The sequence below is a fragment of the Bombina bombina genome, chromosome 10, assembly GCF_027579735.1.
Source record: "Bombina bombina isolate aBomBom1 chromosome 10, aBomBom1.pri, whole genome shotgun sequence".
Classification (NCBI taxonomy): Eukaryota; Metazoa; Chordata; class Amphibia; order Anura; family Bombinatoridae; genus Bombina; species Bombina bombina.
The window spans coordinates 12,406,043-12,420,458 of NC_069508.1; the positions used below are offsets into that span (position 1 = coordinate 12,406,043).

The window sequence follows — 14,416 nt, forward strand, 5'->3', positions numbered from 1 at the left end:
TCTTTCCTCAATATTTCACTTATTGACCATCATGGATAACATTGGGAAAACTTTAAATGTTCATTTGTAGTTTTAACAATAACCAGATGTAATTGTGTAACACAAGCAGATAAACACTCACCTGCATTCTTATTGCGCTGCTCTGCATTTTTTGAAGCCGCCTACGCTCCTGGTGCCCACGGACTGCAGCTTGTATGCAGACTATTCTTCTCTGTATTTGCAAATAGGTTGCTCTCAGGTGTTTCATGGCAACATGAGCTCTATAGAGTCTCTGCAGGATCACAGCAGCCTCCTTCTGCATATTAAACAACCTCCGTGCCCTGCACATGCGATAGTATGATTGCAACTTGATGGTGGCTGCTCGGAGTTGTAGAAACTTATTTCGGCATGCAGCCATACGGATAAGAGACTGCAGCTTTCTAGCGGCTCGTGCTCTCTGTGCTAGTTTCCGTGCCATCATCCCCCTGTAAGCCGACTGAAGTGTAACAGCAGCTCTTCTCATGGAAAGGTATTGGGCTCTCTGTTCAGCAGCAGTATGGCAGTGTCTGTACCATTTCTGTATAAGACGTGCACTTTCGTGCATTTGTTTGCATTGTTTCCTAATTCTGTGCCCTCTAAAAGCTGCCTGAACAATTACAGCTGCAGACTTCATTTTTACAAACATTTTCCTGTCTGTATGCATCAGCCACGCAGTCTGAATCACTACAGCTGCTGCGTTTCTTTTGGCTTCTCGCCTTGCGTTCATGGCACGGAATGCAGACTGGATGCACAGCGCAGCTTTCCTGATAACCGCGTATTGTTGGTGGATTCGGTCTCTTGTGCGGTTTGCTCTAAACCTTTGCTGTGCAATTCTCACAGCCATGTGCAAGTCCTTGTAGTATTTCCTTTGTTTGTACATCTTATAAGTAGACTTGATGACGTTTGCTGCACTGTGCATAGCTTGCAAGTTCTTACGCGTTTTTGTGCCTCTATACGAGGCCTGTATGAGGATTGCTGCCTTCTGAAGCACCAGGTAGTTCTCTCTTTCACGCCTTGCTATTCTGTATCCCCTATACCAACACTGTATGTGTGTAGCAGCTTGTGTCAGGACTTTATATGAGGTACGCAGCTTGTGCATCCTGTACATGGCCTGGATTTTTGTTGCTGCTCTGTGTCTCTCTCTAAGTTTCTCCCTCTCTTTAAACCCTCGGTAAGTAGCCTGAATGCAGATAGCAGCTTTACGTAAAGATAAGAAACTGCCGACCGTTGGGATCTGCTTACAACTGAAGCCCGGTATTTTCTCTGTACACAAACTGTTGCCAACCTGAGTTTTAAAAATTGTTTTCTTTCAATAACAGTTTTAAAATGTCTTTGTATTATCACAGCACTTTGGTGCATTTTCCTAAGCTCCTTTCTTGTTCTCATTCCTCGAGCAGCAGCCTGCAACAATACAGTTTCTTTCCTGATCTTCTGGTAGTGGAACCGATCGACATCTCCAGACTTCTTTGCTCTGTATCGCTGCTGTATGGTACAAGTAGCTTGTAACAGGCGCCTGTAACATTTCTGTTGTCTGTACATCCTGTAATAGGACTGGATCGCAGTTGCTGCAACGTGCAAAGATGTTACTTTCTTGCGAGCGCTTATTCCTCTATACGCTGCCTGAATGGCTACTGTAGAGTCACACAGTTTCAGATACGCTGCTCGTATCCGCCTACACTGAGAAGTCTGCCTATACCAAGCTTGAATCCTTCTAGCAGCCAACTGCATTGCTTTATATTTGACATGTGCTCTGTACATTCTAAATGTAGACTGGATTTTAGTCGCCATTCTGTGCTTCTGCGCAAGCTCTTTCCTCACAATAAACCCTCTGTATGAGGCTTGGATGCAAACAGTGGCTCTAAGAAGCAACTGATTCTGGTGATATTGTGTACGTCTTAGTACAGTGGCCCTATAGCACCTCTGTATGGCTACTATAGCTGACCTCAGTGACAGATAGTAGCTTCGTGCCTGGTATGTTCGGATATTTTTTTGAATCACAATAGCAGATTCAGTCATTTGCTTCTGCTCTTTCCTCACAATCCAACCTCGATAAAAGGATTGGATGCAGCAAGCTGCATTTTTCATGATAGAATAGCGCAGCACTTCAAAGTCCCTCTGTTTGTTTGCTCTGTACCGGTGCTGGATCACAAACACAGCCCACCGAACCTTAAGGTACCTGCAGCGGCAAAGGTGCATCTTAAAAGTAGCATGGATTTTGTAAGCAGCCTGGTTCATTTTGTGCAGCTTCTGTCTGCACCTCAGCTTACGGTAAGCGGACTGGATAACGACTGCTGCGTGCCGTTTCTTTAAATATATGTTTCTCTCATACTTAGCCATTTTATAAGCTCTGTATTGTCGCTGTAAGAGAATGGAGGCATGTCTCATAGCTTGATAGGCCACCACTGCTTTGTGTTTTCTGTATGCTGCCTGAATGACTGCAGCGGACGCATGCATAACGTTTAAACCATGCTCCCTTGCTCTCAGGCCTCTGTAAGCAGCCTGAACAGCAACGGCAGCTTCCCGAAGTTTTATGCACTCTTGTCTCTGGCGCTTTGCATTCCTCAGCATCCTAAACCTTCTTTGAATTGACACAACAGCCTTCTTGAGTGTAACAAAAGAGCGCCTGGCTAAAATGGTCTTAAATTTCCGCTGAATAAAAGTGGCTGCCTTATGTTTGGCTTGAAGCTCTTGTCTAACTTTCATCCCACGGAAAGCAGCCTGAATACACAGAGCAGCATTCCTCAGGCTAACATACTGATATACGTGTTTATTTCTTTCCTTAGACGCTCGATAACGAAGTTGCATCTTCTTGGTTGCTTCCCTTAGGGCATTATAGCTGCGCTTTTGCTTGAGCATTTGATAATGGGACTGTATTATGGTTGCAGCTTTATGTAGCCTCCTTATGCTTTCCCGCGTCTTCCTGCCTCTCCACACAGCCTGCAATCTACAGGCAGCTCTCTTTATTTCCAGGTAACGGCTGCGTACCCGCCTGCTCTCTAGCCACACTCTGCACCTTTGCTGAATAATACCAGCTGAGAGCTTCATCGTCTTATATTTTATTCTCATACTCTGCATCCTGAACCATGCTTGAATTATAACAGCAGATTTGTGCATCCGACTGATTTCTCTTCTTACTTTCACACCACGGTAAACTGACTGCAACACAACGGCTGTATTCCTCAGGCGTTTGTACTCTGTCTGCTGGATTTCACACAAAATTTCTGCACGGTATCGCCTCTGAATCACAATAGTCGCAGTTCTGAGAGCTAGGAATTGCTTCCGTACAATGAATGTGCGATAGGTTGTCTGTATTTTGGCTGCTGCTTTATGGAGATCTTGAATTTGTTTCCTTATCATCTTTCCTCGGTAAGCAGCTTGTAAGACGACCACAGCAGCTTTTATTTTTAGATAACATGTTCGTTGGGTTAGTCCTGCTTTGAGAGCCCTGAAATGCATCTGAATAACCACAGATGCCCCCTTAAGAGCCATATACCTGGTGTGATGGATATGCATTTTGTAATAGGACTGTATAAGAATTGCTGCCTTCTGCTGCTGCCGTATTGCTTTTCTAACAAGCCAGCCTCTCCATACAGCCTGAATCCTCTTGGACTTCTCATGGAGATCAAGAAACTGTCGCCTTGCTCTCCTCCCAACAAGTATGGCCCCTGTACTGTTGCTGTATGGTCACAGCTGCTGTTCTCATTGCTTGTAGTTTCTTCTGAGCAGCAAATTTCCTGAATACAGACTGAATACGGAGCGCAGCCTTGTGCCGCTTCTGAATAAGCTGTCTTGCTTTCCAGCCACGATAGGCTGCTTGTGCAGCGATTATACCTCTTCTAGTTTTTAAGAACTTCTCTCTCTCGTGTTTTGCCACTTACATGAGCTTGTACCACCTCTGAATTTTTACAACAGACTGCTTGATTTGCTCATATCTGCACCGGGCAATGTAACATCGGAAGGCAGTCTGTATGCATCTTGCTGCGGCATGCTGATTTCTAGTATTTTTACGCACACTGTAACCTTTATAGGTTGCTTTGCAGTCGGACAGCTGCTTGTTTTAGTATCAAGTATTTTTCTCTGTGATGAAGTCGCTCCTTGTGCGCACGATACCTGCACTGAATTCTTACAGCGGCTTTTCCGCAATTAGTAAATATTGCTTCTTTTGCTTTTTCATTCGATAGCTGGCTTGTATGATAATTGCAGCATTATGCCATAATTGTATTTGATTCCTCACTAAGTGTCCTCGTACAGCTGCTTGCAGTTTAATAAAAGCACTGTGTAATTTCATATAAGCTGCCCTTTCTTGTTGCATTAATCTATTTGCTCGAAACTGTCGTTGAACATAAATAGATGCCACTCTAAGAGCACGATAATGGCAGCGCTGGTATCTCATTTTTATCACAGATTGAATCTTTATTGCTGCAGCTTTCATTGCAAGGAATCTCTTTCGGACAACATGTGCACGGTAAAATGACTGGATCTTTATGGCACTGTTATGCTTTAATGCATTCTTTCTTGCCTGAAATTTGCGAAAGGCAGATTGTAACACAGTGACAGCATTGCAGACTCTCTTGTAGACATACATAGCATTCTTGGTGGCCACATATGCTCTGTAGCGGCACTGAATGATGCACGCTGCCCTCTTCATGTTCCTATATCTTGTCATTTGCTGGTACCTTCTGACATTTGCCTGCAGCAGAATAATGAGCTGCCTCATGCACTCAAACCGCTTCCTTTGCTGGTGCATCCTCCATAAAGACTGAATATGAATTGCTGCTTTCAGTTGACGATAAAGTCTTCGGTCTACCAATCCTCTGTACGCAGCCTGTAAAGAAACTGCTGCATGCCTCTTCTGCAAAAAACGTTCTCTCTCCAAACATCCTTGTTTATAGGCTCTGTAATATTTCTGTAGGATGAGAGCGTGTTTTTTCTTGGTTTCAAATGCTCGTTGGTCTCTACGGCATCTAAACCAAGCTTGGATCTTGATAATGTGGCACTTTACTGCAAGATACCGCTGTCTCTCTCTATACATACGATAGCACGACTGTATCTTGATGGCGGCAGCTGTCTGTAGCGCTTGCCTGCGCACTCTCCATCTTCTGTAGACTCTCTGAAGGAGCTGAACTGCATGGGTTTGTCTTCTGAGCTTTCTTCTCTTCCACTGCTTGTAAGCAGACTGAATGACCACAGAAGCAGCTTTCAGCTGAAGATATTGCTGCCTTATTTTTTTAGCTAGCAGCCAGGAGCGCAGACATCTCTGTATGGTTAATGTGGCGCACAGCAATCTAGTGTAAGCGCCAACAGCCATCTTGGTTCTCACTCTTGCTTGAATAAGGATAACAGAGCGTCTGAGTGTACAGAAGTAATTCCTGGCCGAGTAGGATCTCCAAACACACTGAAAACAAAAAAATAAACTAATTAGTATGACGAAAACATGACCAACAATTCACCCAAACAATATCAATATATATGTACAAAAAACAAGTAATGTAATCCCCTCCACAATGGATACAAACCACACATATGGGCTCAGGTTAAACATAAGCTATCCTATCTCTTCCTCTTGTGTCTGCTATGTCAAATGCTCCTTACACACTTGCATGGTCAATAGCTATTCCCACCAGCCTCTTAAAGGGATAGTAAACAACAAAAAATGTATTGTTTAAAAAGATAAGATAATCCCTTTATTTACCATTCCCCAGTTTTGCATAACCAACACTGCTATAGAAATACTATTTACCTCTGTTATTAACTTGCATCTTTGCTTCAGCTGACTGCCTCATCTCACATCTTGACAGACTTGCATTTCAGGCAATTAGTGCTGACTCTTAAATTACTTCATGTGCACAAGCGCAATGTTATTTATATGAAACACATGAACAAACGCCCTCTAGCTGTGAAAAAACTGTCAAATGCAGTCAGCTCAGAGGCGGCCTTCAAGGGCTTAAAAATTAGCATATGAGCCTACCTAGGTTTAGCTTTCAACTAAGAATACCAATAGAGGAAAGCAAATTTTATGATAAAATTAAAAGGGACACTGAACCCAAATTTTTTCTTTCATGATTCAGATAGAGCATGCAATTTTAAGCAACTTTCTAATTTACTTCTATTATCAATTTTAATTCGTTCTCTTGCTATCTTTATTTGAAAAAGAAGGCATCTCAGCTAAGGAGCCAGCAAATGTTTGCTTCAGTACCATGGACAGCACTTGTTTATTGGTGCTGACCAATCAGCAAGGACAACCAAGGTTGTTCACCAAAAATGGGCCGGCATCTAAACTTACATTCTTGCTTTTCAAATAAACATACCAAGAGAATGAAGAACATTTTATAATAGGAGTAAATTAGAAAGTTGCTTAAAAATGCATGCTCTATCTGAATCACAAAAGACATTTTTTGAGTACAGTGTCCCTTTAAATTAGAAAGTTGTTTAAAATGACATGCCCTATCTGAATCATGAAAGTTTAATTTGGACTTTACTATCCCTTTAAAGGGACACTGAACCCAAAATTTTTCTTTCGTGATTCAAATAGAGCATGCAATTTCAAGCAACTTTTTAATTTACTCCTATTATCATTTTTCTTCGTTTTCTTGCTATCTTTATTTGAAAAAAGGCATCTAAGCTTTTTTCTTGGTTCAACTCTGGACAGCACTTTTTTTTACTGGTGGTGAATTTATCCACCAATCAGTAAGGACAACCCAGGTTGTTCAACAAAAATGGGCCGCATCTAAACTTACATCCTTGCATTTCAAATAAAGTTACCAAGAGAATAAAGAAAATTTGATAATAGGAGTAAATTAGAACATTGCTTAAAATTTCATGCTCCATCTGATTCACGAAAGAAAGGGACACTGAACCCAAATTTTTTAAGCTCAGCTGAGCATGGCGCACCCTGTGTATGTGCTATAGAAATACCGGGTCTCCTGCATGCCCCCTGCTCACCGTTAGCAGACCCTCGCTCATCTAATCAGAGATCCTCATCGCAAACCGCCTGACTGTGCTCGCACACCTCAATATGATCTTGTGTCGGACTCAGGATCACAACCAGCAAAACAGAGAACACACATTGACTAGGAGGTCTATACAAGTACAGGCTTCACTCATCAGGGTACCTGTTCCTGTACTCCTTTACTAAAGAGTAAGCGTATTGTCAGAGAAGTAAAACATAAGAATAATACATTTTATAAAAGACATCTTGTCCCTACCTGAATTCTCACAGCAGCACGTTCCTGAATTCCTCGCCATCTGTGAGCTTTTAGCTCTGCAGACAGCTTTTGTGCCATGCGCCGGCGCCAGTGTTTCTGAATGACAATGGCAGACAAAGCCCTTTTCAGCTGCCGCCGTCTAAAGAGAAAGCGAATTGCTGCAGCCTGGATAGTACAAGCAGCCTTGTGCTTTTTCTACAAGACAAGGAAGAAGAAAATAAAAAAATAACAAAATGTAATATTGATCTTTAGTACCCTCAGCAAATGGGTCAGTGTTCTAAATATGTTCGTTCACCTCCAGCAGCTGCTCTTCCGTTCTCAGCCTGTAGTTTCGCCATGCTGCCTGGATCACTCTGGCTGCTCTGGCCTCCTTACGCAGATTCAACAGCCGAGCGCAGAGAAATGAGAGATACGCAATGACAACCTGGCCGTAAACAGATGAGAGCATTCATTACATACAGTCACTAGATGCACCGTATCTTAACATTAAAAGTAAAGGGAACAGTGTGATTTGCAGAATAAAATAAAAAGGCACACGGGGTCGAGCAACAGCATTTCATATAGAGAACATCTGACACGAGACAGCCATGCCAAAAAAAAAAAAAAAAAAAAAAAAATTATGCTTACCTGATAAATTTCTTTCTTTCTTGACACGGTGAGTCCATGGATCATCATCAATTACTGTTGGGAATATCATTCTTGGCCAGCAGGAGGAGGCAAAGAGCACCACAGCAAAGCTGTTCAATATCACTCCCCTACCCATAATCCCCCAGTCATTCAACCAAAGGGAAAGGAGAGAAAGGAAGTAACACAAGGTGCAGAGGTGCCTGAGGTTTATATAAAAAGATAATGTCTGAATATAGGGCGGGCCGTGGACTCACCGTGTCAAGAAAGAAAGAAATTTATGAGGTAAGCATGAATTTTGTTTTCTTTTTAATGACATGGTGAGTCCACGGATCATCATCAATTACTGTTGGGAACCAATACCCAAGCCAGAGGACACATGATAAGGGAGGGACAAGACATGAACCTAAACAGAAGGCACCACTGCTTGAAGAACCTGTCTCCCAAAAGAAGCCTCAGGCAAGGCAAAAGTATCGAATTTATAGAATTTGAAAAAAGTGTGCAAAAATGACCAAGTTGCAGCCTTGCAAATCTGTTCCACAGAAGCTTAATTTTTGAAGGCCCAGGAAGAAGAACCAGCTCTTGTGGAATGATTTTCTCATGAGGTTCCTGTCCAGCAGTCTCATATGCCAAGCGAATAACGCTCTTCAGCCAAAAGGAAAGTGAAGTAGCCGTAGCTTTCTGACCCTTGCATTTCCCAGAAAAGCAAAGAAACAATGCAGAAGACTGACGAAAGTCCTTAGTTGTCTGCAAATAAAATTTTAGGGCTCACACAACATCCAGATTATGCAACAAGCGTTCTTTGTGAGAAGAAGGATTATGACACAAAGGTACAACGATTTCCTGATTAATATTCTTTGGGCAGGAAACCAAACTTAGTACGCAGAACCACCTTATCAGAGTGAAATATAAGATAAGGGGAATCACACTGTAAAGAAGAGAGAGTTCAGAAACTCTCCGAGCAGAGGAAATAGCAACAATTTTTTTTTTTTTTACAAAGATAACATCTTAATATCTAAAGAATGCATAGGCTCAAACAGATCCTGTTGTAAAACTTTAAGAACAAGTTTAAGACTCCATGGAGGAGTAACAGATTTAAACACAGACTGAATTCTAACCAAGGCCTGACAAAACAATTGCACGTCTGGCACATCCGCCAAGCGCTTATGTAACAAAATAGACAATGCCAAAATCTTACCCTTTAGAGTACTTGCCGACAAACCCTTCTCCAGACCATCCTGGAGAAAGGACAAAATCCTAGGAACCCTTACTCTACTCCAAGAATATCCTTTGGATTCACACCAAAACAAGTATTTACCCCAGATTTTATGGTAAATCCTGCGAGTCACAGGTTTACGAGCCTGCATCAAGATCTCAATGACCGACTCTGAAAATCCACGCTTAGATAAGCGTTCAATCTCCAAAGCAGTCAGCTTCATAGAAACGAGATTTGGATGAAGGAAGGGACCCTGAAGTAGAAGGTCCTTCCTCAGAGGCAATCTCCTAGGTGGAAAGGATGACATTTCCATTAGGTCTGCATAATAAATCCTGCAAGGCAACGCCGGGGCTATGAGAATTACAGACGCCCTCTTCTGCTTGATTCGAGCAATGACTCTTGGAAGGAGAGCGAATGGAGGAAACAGGTATGCTAAACTGAAGTTCCAAGGAACTGCCAGAGCATCGATCAGAAATGCCTGCAGATCTCTTGACCTTGAGCTGTATCTCGGAATTTTGGCATTCTGACGAGAAGCCATGAGATCTAACTCCGGCTGCCCCCACTTAAGGGTCAAGCTGGAAAACGCATCTGAATGAAGTTCCCACTCCCCGGGATGAAAAGTCTGTCTGCTCAGAAAATCCGCTTCCCAATTGTCCACTCCTGGGATGTGGATCACAGAAAGACAGCAGTTGTGGGACTCTGCCAACTGAATAATTCGGGCCACCTCTGTCATGGCCAAGGAACTCAGAGTCCCCCCTGGTGGTTGATGTAGGCCACCGAGGTTATGTTGTCCGACTGGAATCTGATAAACCGGGCTAAGGCTAACTGAGGCCAGGCCAGAAGAGCATTGAAGATTGCTCTCATCTCCAAGAGGTTTTGGGCAGGACTGACTCCTCCTGGGTCCATAAGCCCTGAGCCTTCAAGAAGCCCCATACTGCTCCCCAAACTAGAAAGCTGGCATCCGTGGTCACAATCAGCCAGGAGGGTCTGCGGAAGCAAGTAGAGATGATCCTGAGAAAGCCACCACGGAAGAGAGTCTATTGACACCTGATCTAGATCTACACGCAGAGACAGGTCCATATAGTCCCTGTTCCATTGTCTGAGCATGCATAACTGCAGAGGTCTGAGATGGAACCAAGCAAACTGAATGATGTCCATGGAAGCCACAATCAGACCGATTGCCTCCATACATTGAGCCATTGACAGCCGTGGAGAGGACTGAAGGGCAAGACAAGAGTCGAAAATCTTTTTTCTGACCTCGGTCAGAAAAATCTTCATTAACAGGGAGTCTATTATGGTCCACAAAAATACGATCCTTGTAGCTGGAACCAGAGAACTTTTTTCCCGATTCACCTTCCATCCGTGGGATCGAAGAAAAGACAACAAGATCTCCGTATGAGATTCTGCTTGTTAAAAAGATGGCGCCTGAACCAGAATGTCGTCCAGATAAGGTGCCACTGCAATGCCCCGAGATTGAAGCACAGCTAAAAGAGCCCCCAGAACCTTTGAAAAAATTCTGGGAGCTGTGGCAAGGCTTAATGGAAGGGCCACGAACTGGAAACGATTGTCCAAATAGGCAAATCTCAGAAACTTGTGATGGTCCCTGTTAATGGGAACATGAAGGTATGCATCCTTTAGGTATATGGTTGTCATGAACTAACCCTCTTGTACCAAGGGAAGAATGGAGCGTATAGTCTCCATCTTGAAGGATGGCACTCTGAGAAACTTGTTTAAACATTTGAAATCTACGATTAGTCAAAAAGTTGCCTCCTTTTTGGGAACTACGAACAGATTTGAGTAAAATCCCAGACCCCTTTCCTGAAAGGGAACTGGAACTATTACCCCCAAAGTGGCAAGGTCCTTGACACAATGTAAGAACGCATCTCTTTTTATCTAGCCTACAGATAATCTGGAGAGGAGAAACCTGCCTCTGGGAGGAAAAGATTTGAAGCCTATTTTGTATCCCTGGGAGATAATGTCCACCACCTAGGGATCCGGTACATCTCTTATCCAAGCCTGGGAAAAAAGAGAGAGAGTCTGCCCCCCTAAAAGATCTGCTACCGGATTGAGGGCAAACCCTTCATGCTGACTTGGAATCAGCTGAAGGCTTTTTAGATTGCTTTCCCTTATTCCAGGACTGGCTGGACTTCCAGGAAGGCTTGGCTTGATCTTGCTTGGAGGAAGGGGAAGAAGACTTGCCTTTAAAGTTACGAAAGGAACGAAAATTACTCCGATGTCCCTTCTGCTTATTCTTTTTATCTTGAGGAAGAAAAGAACCCTTCCCTCCAGTAATATCTGAGTTAATTTCCGCCAAACCAGGTCTAAACAAGGCCTTACCCTTGTAAGGAATAACCATGAGCTCAGATTTAGATAAAACATCCGCAGACCAGGACTTCAACTACAAGACCCTGCGGGCTAGGACCGCAAAACCAGAATTTTGGCTCCCAGTTTAATAACCTGTAAGGAAGCATCTGTAATGAAGGAGTTAGCTAACTCGAGAGCCTTAATCCTGTCCTGGATCTCATCAAGAGGGGTATCCGTCTGAAGGAGATTCAGACAACGCATCAAACCAGTATGCTGCAGTGCTGGTAACAGTGGTGATACACACCGCAGGTTGCCATTGTAGACCCTGGTGGACATACATCTTTTTTTAGTAAAGCCTCCAATTTTTTATCCATTGGATCTTTAAAAGAACAACTATCCTCTATGGGAATAGTAGTCCTCTTGGCCAAAGTGGAGATTGCTCCTACCTTAGGAACCGCCTGCCACGACTCCTTAATAGAATCCGCTATAGGAAACATCTTAAAAATAGGAGATGGAGAAAAGGGAATACCAGGTCTTTCCCATTCTCGAGCAATAATCTCTGCAGCACTGTCAGGAACCGGAAAAACCTCCACCGCGGAGGGAACATCAAAGTATTTGTTCAATTTACTAGACTTTTTAGGATTGACTACAATAGTTGTGTCAGAGTCGTCCAAAGTAGCCAAAACCTCCTTAAGTAATAAGTGAAGGTGTTCTAGCTTAAATCTGAAGGATACCACTTCAGCATCAGAAGAAGGAATTACACTGAGTCTGAGATTTCCCCCTCAGATGCTACCGACATGTCTTCTTCCTCAGGCTTATGGGAAGGGATAGCCAGAACTTGATCAGAAACTTTACAGTTTCCTTCAATTTCCTTTTACACCTTCCCTGCAACATGGGAAAAGCTGACAAGGCCTCAGATATCGCAAGGGATACCTGGGAAGCAATGTCTTGTAAAGAAAATCCTACAGGATTGCAAGAGGAAACACAGGGCACTGTATGTGGAGACTGAAAAAGTTGGGACGCTTGAGGAGAAAGCTGCAGCATATCTGCAACAGAAGACACCTTAACAGCATTTGCCTGGGATAATGGTGGCTCATGCTCAAATATTTTATCTCTAACTTGAAGTTCTCTCAATGCATGAGGAACAAAAAGGAACTGGGGGTTCCACCTGAGCATCAAAACATAACTGACAAGAAGCAACTTCGCCTGGGATAATGGTTTGAAAAGCCTCTTGATCCATCTTATGAAAAAAATAAGGATAAAGTGTAAAAATTATTTATTTAAAAAGAATAAATGTGTACTGTGTCTTTAAATAGAAATGTGTGTTAGCTCAACAAACCAAATAGACCTCAGGCTACCTATACACCTCAGTAGCTTTACTGCGGTGCCTACCTGTCCTGCAGCTCATTTTCAAATACAGAGCAGTTAGAGAGCCCTAACTGCCAAAAAAAAAACCGGCTTACAACAGTAATCTCCACGAGCAAAAGTTAATGTATAAAAACTACTATAACACACTGAGCCACCATAAATCACCTCACAGTCTCAATGCCCAAACTGCCTAAAAGAAACCCAAACATGAAGGTTTAATAAAGTTCCATATTAAATAAGACCGCTTTAAGCTGTAACAGGTGCCAGCAATCTCCTTGCAAAAGAAAATTAAAATGGCACTTTCCTGAAAGTGCTGTCCGGCAGCAGGCCAGCTCACCTGGTTTGAGAGGGTGCAGCACCTCACATGGACCTGTGAAGAGAGAAAAACTGAGTAAACCTACTCAGGTTTTCTAGTTAGGGCAGCAGATTCTTGAGAAAACGCAGTGAGGATTGTACCTCACAAGTTTTTAAGTGCTCAAAAGCCACTACTGCCCTACTGAAGAGACTGATGTGGACTAGGCTAGACCCCAGAAAGGAACAGAGTAAGCTTATTCTGCTAAAAAAAAAATCTTGCTTGAAGAAAACTTCTCAGACACCTACACATTACCTCCTCCTCGCACTACAGGCAAAGAGAATGACTGGGGGATTGTGTGTAGATGAGTGATATTCAGCTCTGCTGTGGTGTTTTTTGCCTCCACCTGCTGGCCAGGAGTGATATTCCCAACTGTAATTGATGATGATCCGTGGACTCACCGGGTCATTAGAAAGAAAAGTATATTCCCTTCCTCAAAAATAAACAGTTCTATTACAAATGTTACAGGGTTACAAGTGTTTGACAAATAGGTTAAATATATACAGCATTTTATGGTATAAAATAGTAATTATCAAATGTTTCAATGTGTTAGAACGTGTAATTAGCTCCTTTGTGTCCCCCCCCCCTTGCTTACCCAGCCAAAGGAGTTAATCCCTTAATGACCACAATGTACCCTGTATGTCACTGGTCGTTAAGGGTTTTTTCAGGACATAATAGCACAAGTCTAGCAAGAACACGCTATTAATGCACTCCCTCCAGCAGGCTTTGTTGAACAGAGCAGTCTCAACGCTGGTGGCAAGACCACGCTATAAAACAATCAAGTCCCAAAAAAAGGCCAGTGACATACAGGGTACGTCGCTGGTCCTTAAGGGGTTAATAGCTAAAGTTTTGCTTGCGAGCCACACTGCATTATCACCCTGAACAGGACACAACCAGCGGGTCAGTTACAAGTGGCATACGTACAAAGCTACCAGTCAGCGGCCTGTCCTGTTCAGGACCAGCACAGCGGTGCATCTGCTGCAAGGTAAACCGAGCATTGTATTATTCCACAGATGAATGCTTGTAACAAATTAGAGTGTTTTGTTTTTGCACTATAACGACCCTTTAAGGAAAGGGCACAGCAGCGTGTAGATCACTATATAGTGCCATCACTGGGGCAAGATCTACGTTCTACACACACAGATATTTGTTTTTCCTATTGCCCATCTAGTACCTTCTCATCTGGGATAGTATTAGACATGTCCGAGTGATGGATCATAGCAGGAATTCCACCAAGGTTGGAGACGGCAGCATTCACCAAGCTAAAGTTCATTTTCTCGTTCTCCAGCAATTCCTTACACAAGTCCGACGTGCCAACACCTGCAAAGA

The 14,416-nt window shown here is 43.1% G+C and overlaps 1 protein-coding gene across 1 annotated transcript in view; it reads right to left on the reverse strand.

Annotated features, from left to right (window-relative positions):
• ASPM (assembly factor for spindle microtubules) overlaps positions 1-14,416 on the reverse strand; it is a 65,796-nt gene that overhangs the window by 30,373 nt on the left and 21,007 nt on the right. Inside the window, 8 exon segments of the mRNA XM_053693788.1 lie at positions 122-1,237; positions 1,240-3,681; positions 3,683-4,051; positions 4,053-4,154; positions 4,157-5,413; positions 7,224-7,418; positions 7,519-7,647; positions 14,262-14,407. Of these exon segments, the coding sequence (XP_053549763.1) occupies positions 122-1,237; positions 1,240-3,681; positions 3,683-4,051; positions 4,053-4,154; positions 4,157-5,413; positions 7,224-7,418; positions 7,519-7,647; positions 14,262-14,407 (5,756 nt within the window).